Source organism: Dioscorea cayenensis, chromosome 5, assembly GCF_009730915.1.
Source record: "Dioscorea cayenensis subsp. rotundata cultivar TDr96_F1 chromosome 5, TDr96_F1_v2_PseudoChromosome.rev07_lg8_w22 25.fasta, whole genome shotgun sequence".
NCBI lineage: Eukaryota > Viridiplantae > Streptophyta > Magnoliopsida > Dioscoreales > Dioscoreaceae > Dioscorea > Dioscorea cayenensis.
In genome coordinates, this window is record NC_052475.1 from 23,297,212 (window position 1) to 23,306,255 (window position 9,044).

The window sequence follows — 9,044 nt, forward strand, 5'->3', positions numbered from 1 at the left end:
CAAGGTGGTTGGGGTATTTTGAGACCTTTCCGCCTTCAATCTGGCCTTGCTGGGGAAATGGAGATGGAATGTCCTTTCAGATTCACAATGGAGTAGGACGAAGATTCTACGGTTCAATTATAATGTTCCAACGTGGGATTTGTTTAGGGTGCCAAGAGGAAGAGTTTCCTTCTTATGGTCGAGGGTTGCTCGTTGTCTCCCAGCTTTTAGGGGAAATGTGGTGGTTCAGGTCAAATATGGGGCTGAGACAGCTCTTCTGGAAGGACAGATGGTTTAATGGTCTGGCGCCGATGCACATCTGGCTAGATGAATTCCTTGCGTCTCCTAGGCCCAACGGGATGGTTAAGGAGTTGGCGTCATTGCTTGAGAGGCCGCCTTTCGCGAATGATCTGGGGGCCGCGCAGCTCCTTTCTAGGTTGAGCTCGGCGACTGAAAGGGACAGAGATATAAAAGGCTGGGGTCTGACGGCTAACGGATCCTTCACTGTCAAGTCCTTCTATTGTCTCCTGAATGAGGGTGGACTACGGTGCCTCCTTGCAAATTCTTTCTGGAAGGGTCCTTGCCCTAGGAAGGTTAACATTTTTAACTGCCTTGCTTAGAAGAATAAGATCCTGTCGCTGGAAAATCTTGCTAAGCATCGGTGTAATCGTCTACCGACAGATACATGCGTGCTTTGTCATTCCGATATGGAGTCGGTTGACCATCTTTTTCTTGCTTGTCAGTTCTCTTGTGAGGTATGGTCTTATCTCTGGGGGTGTCTTCAGTTGCCCGAGCTTCCTTCGTCTATGTCACACTTATGGGGTGACTGGAGATCTAGATCACAGACCGTGGTTTCGGGCGTTTGGGGATTGGATTGTGAAAGCTTTTGTGTGGTCCATCTGGCTTACGCGAAATGATTATATCTTTGCTAATAATTGTGATAATCCGCATGTTGTTTGGTTGAAGATTGCGCATATGATTTTATCTTGGGTCTCTGTAGTGCCTGAGGGTATGAGAGAGAAGCTCGCTGATCATATCTCCTCCATCAGGCGCAGCTTAGAGTTCGTTGGACCTCATTCTGAGGGAGTGGAGGTCAATCCTGCGATTGAGGTGGACAGGAGGTCGGCGAGGAGTAGTCCTTGTTGTTGTCTGGATCAGGAGGAGACCCATTGTACCTCCATTACCTTTCTATGTTGTTTTGTTTTATCACAGCTAGTGGAAAGGGTCATCGTACATTTTTATTGATCTTTTATCTTAATGCATGTGATTTATTCATCTTATCAAAAAAAAAAAAAGAATGGATAAACCACAAATTTTTTTTTTTCATTGAATTTTGAAAGCAATAAACAATCTTTTTTTTTTAAATAATAAATAAATCACATTCATTAAAAAAAGCACTATTTTCTCGCTTCATTTTCCATTTGGAACATATATATAAACATTACAGAGAGAGCAGAGGCTCAATTGAGATTCACTGAGAAGATAGAGAACTGCAGATATGAATGAATGAATTCAGTTTAGAATTGCAGAATGGGACCAGTACTCTTTCACTAACTCTCCAAACAAAGATCCCTCCCTCTTCATTAGCTTCATTGGTTCATCATACTCCATCAATTTTCCTGAATTTAAGAAGCAAAAGAAAGCTTTAACCAATCACCGATAAAAATGAAAACAAACTAGAATGTGCACTTACCATCACTAATAACAAGCACCATTGTGCAGTCCATTACAGTAGGAATTCTATGAGCTACTGTAATGACAGTGGAGTGTTCAAACTCTGTCCTAATTGTCTTTTGGAGGATCGCATCAGTAGCATTGTCAATCGATGCCGTGGCTTCATCAAGCACAAGAATTCGGCTTCGCCTCAATAGTGCTCGTCCTAAACAGAACAACTGGCGTTGCCCCATGCTCCAATTTGACCCATCTTCAACAACTGCACAACAAATTTTAGAACAAAGAAACATAGCCGAAAATCATCAACCACTGAGATTTTTAACTATGTCGTTAATACAAACCTAGCGAATCCAAGCCTTTTTCTTTCTCTTGTACAGCTTCTCGTAGTTGACATTTGCCAAGAACCTTTCATAAGCAGATGTGAGCAAATGCAGAAAATAAGAACCAATGCATTCGAGATCAAGAGAAATAGCAAGTGATGTACCTCCCATATTTCTGCGTCTGTGTGTTGTCCTAGAGGATCCAAATTGTATCTCACTGAGCCATTGAAGAGTGTTGGATCTTGAGGAATGATACCAAACCGAGACCGCAAGTCATGGAGTCCAATGCTTGAGATATCGATCCCATCTATGACTATTTTCCCTCCTGCTGGCTCAACAAGCCTGAACAATGCACCTATGAGAGTTGTCTTGCCACTTCCAGTCCTGCCAACTATTCCAATTTTGTGACCTCCTTCAAATATGCAACTGATTCCTTGTAGCACAAGTGGAGTGTCTGGTCTATACCTTATCTGTATCAATAATGACAATAATGACAATTTGTCAGCAAAATCAAAACAACAGAAACAAACATCGACATTCAGTAGGATGCAATAGGTACCTTGAGATCATGAAGCTCCACTCTACCAACAGAAGGCCAATTCAATGCAGGCCTGTTTTCATTGATGACCTCTGGAGCCTCACTTGAAACATGCATGTATTGATTCAATCTTTCAACAGATATGATGTGGTTTGCAAGAGTGCATTGGTTTTGAATAGAGAACACAAGAGACACGTTCAGTGAAAGTCCGTAAGACAATGCCATTCCAACAAATCCTGAACTGAGAGCCCCTGGTGGAAGTAAAACCATGACAAGTGCTGATGAAGAAAGAACAGCAGCACTCATTGTCTCTAAACGCTGGATTAACCATTCAGTTGATGCAAAATTAAGGAAGAACGGACTTGCATTCTTGTCAATGAGTTCCAAACTTTTAGCAAAGAATCTATCCTCTTCTTTGAAAGCTCTTATTGTCATGGCTCCTGATAGAGATTCAGCAATATGATTGACTACAATGGACTTTGTTGTGCCATTGATTCTCATCAACTCTTTTGCTGAAGCCAAGTAGTACTTCTGAGCACACAGACAAGAAAAATATATGACCAAATCAGTAACATGGAATGCAGTAGAATTTAATTTTATTTTACCTGCAATTTAAGGGTCACATAGATCACTGGTATGGTAACAAACAAGATTTGCGGCGTAACAACAGCTAATACACCAAGGTTGCTGTATGCATTCAGGGTGGCACTGATGCTGAAGACGAGACTGAATGGCACATCAAGATCAACAATGCTCAAATCCGAAGAGACCTGCATTAGAACAAAGGAATCAAGATCAGTATGAAGTTAGCATGCCAATGTGCTTCAATGGATTAGTAATTTTCGTACCCGACTAAGTATCCTTCCCAAAGGAGTGGAGTCAAAGAATGACATAGGCGCCCGGAATAGTGAATTTAGTAGCTGAGAAAACAAAGATTTTGATGACTGCAGGCCAAGAACTACAATGAATCCTGATCTACTGAACAAAAAGACTGCAGTACTAATGCCAATTCCCAAATAGACCAATATTAGCCTCAGTGTGCTAACTTGAGGGTTCTGAACATTGGCAGCCATCCATGAGTTCTGTGAGATTTGTCCAGCTATGAATATTATATGAGAAAGAGCTGCAAGTGAAGCATATAAGAAACCTTTGTTCTGATTCAAATACAAGAGATAAGGCTTCAATCCTGTATCTCCGGTTTCTCTCTCCTCTTTCTTAATCAACTGATCAACTCCTGATAATTTTGCTAAATTCTTATCACCACCAAAACTAAGCTTGATTTCTCTCTTTGAAATCTTATTTGCTTTCTGAGAAGCAACCTTTTCAAGTCTTTCAGTGCCTACTGTTTCTTTGTGAGCAATAACCAAGTCTTGAAATTCTTTGCAAGTAGCAAATAGTTCATTATTTGCCTTCTGAGAAGCAACTTTTTCAAGTCTTTCAGTGCCTACTGTTTCTTTGTGAGCATTAACCAAGTCTTGAAATTCTTTGCAAGTAGCAAATAGTTCATTGTATGGTGCAGCCCGAAGAATTTCTCCATCAGATAGCAACTATCATGGACACGAAAGGTCACTTAATTTAGCATAAAAAGCGTATAAAACATATCTTAATCTAGAATTGGAATTGAATGACTGACCAAGATACAGTTAAAAGAAGGAAGGAAGTCCACTTGGTGAGTAACCAATAGCACCGTCTTTGTTGACAAAGCTCCCATGACATAATCCTACAAATTAAGAAAATGAACACTCTCAAACCAATTCAGGAGATCATAAAACAAATTATCAAAGGAATTGAGTGCATTGGTATACATTGAATAAGCTGGCAGCAGTATGAGCATCAACTGCACTGAATGGATCATCCAAGAGATATATATCAGCATCTTGGTATAATGCTCGGGCAAGCTGAATTCTCTGCTTTTGGCCACCACTAAAATTCACTCCTCTTTCTCCAATCTCAGTAAGATCACAAAATGGTAGCATTTCAATGTCCTTCACTAAAGAACACTTCTCAAGTGTTGCTTTGTATCTGTTACTATCCATTGGAGACCCAAACAAGATATTATCTCGAACGGTGCCTGTTTGAATCCATGCAGTCTGAGAAACATAAGCAATATTTCCACAGATCTGAATCTGCAGTTGGAATAAAAGTAAGTTATCAGTAATCTTTCTCGAAAAAGGAAAAAGTTTATCAGTAACCTTGTGAAGAATTGGCAGCAAACAATGTGCAAGAATTTAACCAAGTATTGAAAAAGAAACTTACAGTGCCTTCGACTTTTGGAATCTCACCAAGAATTGCAGCTAATAGAGTTGATTTACCCGCACCAACCTCACCGCAGATTGCAACCTTCTCCCCTTGATAAACTTCTAAGCTTATATTTCTAAGTGTTGGTTTTGACACACTGCCATCCCAAGAAAATCCACATGAATTGATGATTATCGGTTGATTGAGTTCTGAGCCACATTTCCTCTTAGCATGTCCATTCTGCAGTTCAGGAGCATCAAGAAACCTGACAATTCTGGTAAATGCAACCTTTGCCTGAATCACTACTCCAATGACATCTGGAATTAACCTAACTGGATCTTGAACAAGACGTAAGGTTGCGACAAAAGTGAATACATTGCTAGCATTAAGAGGAATATGAAGAAGATAACAACTCAGAAAAGTTGCAGCAGATACCAAAACTGGAGATGACCAAAAGAGAAAATTATTATATGATCTTCTCAGCTGAACCGCAGAAAGCCACTTACATTCCACTGATCTCAAACCTTCAATAATTTTCTTGAAATGAGTGTCCCAAGCGTAAAGCTTCAGAACTTTCATATTCACCAAAGCCTCTGTCATGGACTTCAACCTCTCATCCTGAGCTCCCATAAGTTTTGTCTGAAACTTGTGTTGCAGCTTGGCAAGAGGAGCATTGCAAATCACCGTGAGTACAATAACAGCAAATGCTGCAATTGTTGCAAGACCGACAGCATTGTAGAGAATTATCAAAGCAATGAAGAGTTGGAGGCTTGTTGTCCATGTTTGATGGAACCAGTATGGGAATTCTCCAATCCTATAAGCATCAACAGTCACATAGTTCATGATCTCTCCAGACGAATGAATCAATTTTGCTGAATTAGACAGTCTCAATTGTTTTTGATATATAGCTGCAGATAGCAAGGATCTAATTTTTAGTCCTAACAATCTTGTTCTGAAATACCACTGTCTCTGAGATAGAGATTCCAAACACTTTGCAATGAACATCCCCAAGGCCAATAGATAACCTTCATACTTGAAATATTGGTTCCCTGATGCCACATTGATGAAGGCTTTAAGCAACACAGGGCCAGATGATAAGGTGAGAATCTTCAGTAAAGCAAACAAAGCAGAGACTAATATGTCCTGTTTATGACAAGAGACTATTGTCCATAAAAAGCTTGGTGAAGAAGACGATTTACTTTGCTTCTGCTTGTCCCACTGCTCCATGAATTCATTGTAGCAACTCTCTGCTCTATCAGGTTCATGCAACAATGGCATGTCTTTCTCATCTAGAGGTCTCTCATATCCTTTCTTCATCATAGAATTCAACCACCAAAATGACATTTTACTAATAAAACCTGCCTTTGCAAAAGGAGTAACACTATCAGCAAAAGCAACTTTGCCTTCTGATAAAGGCTGATAAAGGCCACTTGAGACATTCTCCTCGTCCTCTTCTACATTATTTGAGTTTATAAATGAAGAAAACAGTAGCATTGCGACTCCGGGTAAAGATAAAAGTCCCAGGACAAATTCAATCCATGTTTTCTTCTCTGCAATTATGAATGAAGTACAATAGAAGCAAAGAGTGGCAGTGGACACTGTGGTAATCACCGACCAAAACTTAGCAAAGACACAACCAAGAACACTAGTTCTAATGCTCACAACAACTACAATGAGCACCATTGTTATGCCTTGAGAAAACACAACTAACCAGGGTGGATGATTGATCTTTGGTCTCTTCATAAACATCCACAACCCGATGACAATATAAATCGAACCCAAGCATCCATTATATACAGCAGATGATACTCTCAACCATGAACTCCAGCAGAAAAGAGTTCGGACTTGGATCTTTCTTGATAAAACCTTATAAACAAGGTTTGTAAGCAGAACAATAAACAGAATTGCATTGATGGGGATGAAGAGATTATTCATGAATTTGGATGAATCTAAGATACTTCTTAGACTATAAATTGCTTCCCCGACACCTAACAAGACATCAGTAATTCTATGTGTTATTAATGAAAACATAAACATGCAAGCAAGTTGCTCAATAAAAGGATTCATTCTTTTACCCGTAAGAACATCCATTGAGGTCTTCTTCCAAATTCCAATTATATATTTCCCTGTGCATCAAGACCACTGCATCAAGTGGTATCAAATCCAAAAATTAAAACATGAAAGAAAAGAACATGAACATCAAACGTGTTACATCTTCAATACATAGAAATTACAGTCACACAAATTCCTTCTCTTCAACAGAACTTAAAACCTGATGATGATCATGATTCATGAATGAAGCAACAAATTTTTGAAAAGATGGATAAACCATTCATTGATAAAAAAGGTCATACAAGAAGCATGCAAGATATCCGAACCAGTCAGTCAAAGGCGGTGCCGTGTTGGTTCCTCCACGTTCTTCCAAGCTGCTCACTCATTCCCAATGAAACAATAAACAGCAATTAAAAAGGAAAACGAAGGCCTTAAAAGACAACACATTGATGACGGTAAGCGAGAGTGATATGGAAAAACAAGTGTCGAACAAAAGTTAACTCCAGTTTAGCTTTATATATAATCTTACGTCAGGGAGGGAGAAGCAAAACTTTAAAAAATGAAAAAGAAAAAAAGAGTCGAGTCAGGGCTCACGCTGAGGGAATATGGAGATAGGAGAGAATATAAGCAGGATGATTCAGGAATGCAGGCCCATATTATATGGGCATGGATTTATATAAAAAAAAAGTAAATAGAAATAATAATAATAAAGTAATTGGATGTCAAAAGAAAATTAGGGTTGCTATTGGTGATGATGTTAATGGTGTTGGTGTTTTTATTTTGGTTTCTTGCTAATCAGAGTGGAAGAATTTTTGTGGGATGTGGAAATTGCTTTCTTTTGGATGGAAGAAGGCCTTGTCTATCTCTGTTCCCTATATTTCATCATTTGTGAGCATGTGATTGGGATTTGGTATTTGGAGAAGAGAAAATAAACAAAGGCAAGATAATGGTTTTTGGAAAAGGTGGATAAACAATATCGCATTAAAAATAAAAAAGTGAAATACAAAATTCCCCAACCACTAGCTATGGTAAAGAACAACAAAAAGTATAACAAAAAAGGGCCGTCAAAGCCCCCAAAAGAGAAACTAACTCATAACCTAGCTAGTGCCTGGGTCATGCGTCTCCTCTGAAGACCGAGTCACCTCGAAGTCCTTCACACGAGGGCCAAGAAACTCCAAACTTCGTCTGACAATGCTGATATCCTCATCCAGCTTCACTTTATGTCTCTCTACGATAGAAGAGCACCAAGATACAAGCATACGATCAATTTTCACAATGAGACAATGTGCATGCATAACATTGGTATTGAAAATACAATCATTCATAGCAAGCCAGATATTCCAAACAATTGCTTTCGCTACTAAATCCCCAAAAGCCCTTCTCTCAGAATGCAAACATGTTCTCCACCGGCCCCAAAGGTCCTTGAGAGAAGACGGTAACTGAGGAAACTGAAGTAATCTGATGAAGTAATCCCACACTTGGTTGGCGAAAGAGCAGTGAATGAACAGGTGGTCGACGGACTCGGACCCAACGTGACACATGACGCAGGTATTAGTAGGCAACATGTTATATCTCCTTCGAGCTAGGTTTTCCAGCGAAAGGATTTTGTTTTGCCACACAAGCCAGTTGAATAGGTTGATGTTCTTAGGGCACCAATCGCACCCAAAAAAATCGCGACACCGGGCATCTAAGCCCCCCATCGATTAATAGGCTGTAGAAGGACTTCACCAAGAACGTCCCATTCCCGGTAAGTCTCCACCTTTTTTTATCTCCCAAATGACTAACTGACGTCATCACATTTGTACAAGTCTAACCACTTCATTGCCGGAGAAGGGAGGCTCCTCCAATAAGTGGATAAGCTCGTGAACTGTGCCATTGGGGCGGAGGCTAGCTCTGTACGTGTCTGGCCACAAATTCATTGGTGCAATGCCATTTAGCCAACAATCTTTCCAAAAGAGTGTTTCCTTACCAGTAATAACTTCATGCGAGAAACAACTCCTGAGAGCCGGTAAGCAGCTCAAAATCCCTTTCCAAAAAAAGAAAATCCTTCCATACTGGTTAGGCCATAGATTCGAACGAGATAAACCGTAGTTGAATTGAATCACCTCTGCACCGCCCCAAGAAGGATCCATCATATATTTCCACCTAGGAATGGGGGTGGGGCAGGACGGGGCGGGGAATGGGATCCCCGTCCCCATCCCCGCTCTCCACGGGGCGGGGATTCCCCGGTTAAAATTCCCCGC

General features: G+C 40.2%; 1 protein-coding gene across 1 annotated transcript; it reads right to left on the reverse strand.

The window, feature by feature from the left end:
• Positions 1-1,292: 1,292 nt before the first annotated feature.
• LOC120261185 (ABC transporter C family member 10-like) lies at positions 1,293-7,495 on the reverse strand. Its single transcript, XM_039268956.1, has 12 exons — positions 7,128-7,495; positions 6,825-6,891; positions 4,768-6,737; positions 4,317-4,637; positions 4,145-4,231; positions 3,360-4,058; positions 3,117-3,281; positions 2,533-3,042; positions 2,138-2,443; positions 1,995-2,058; positions 1,673-1,912; positions 1,293-1,598 (listed from the first exon to the last, which is right to left on the reverse strand). The coding sequence occupies exons 2-12, from the start codon at positions 6,838-6,840 to the stop codon at positions 1,492-1,494; spliced, it is 4,485 nt and encodes a 1,494-aa protein (XP_039124890.1). The 5' UTR covers positions 6,841-6,891; positions 7,128-7,495; the 3' UTR covers positions 1,293-1,491.
• Between the last annotated feature and the right edge of the window lie 1,549 nt (positions 7,496-9,044).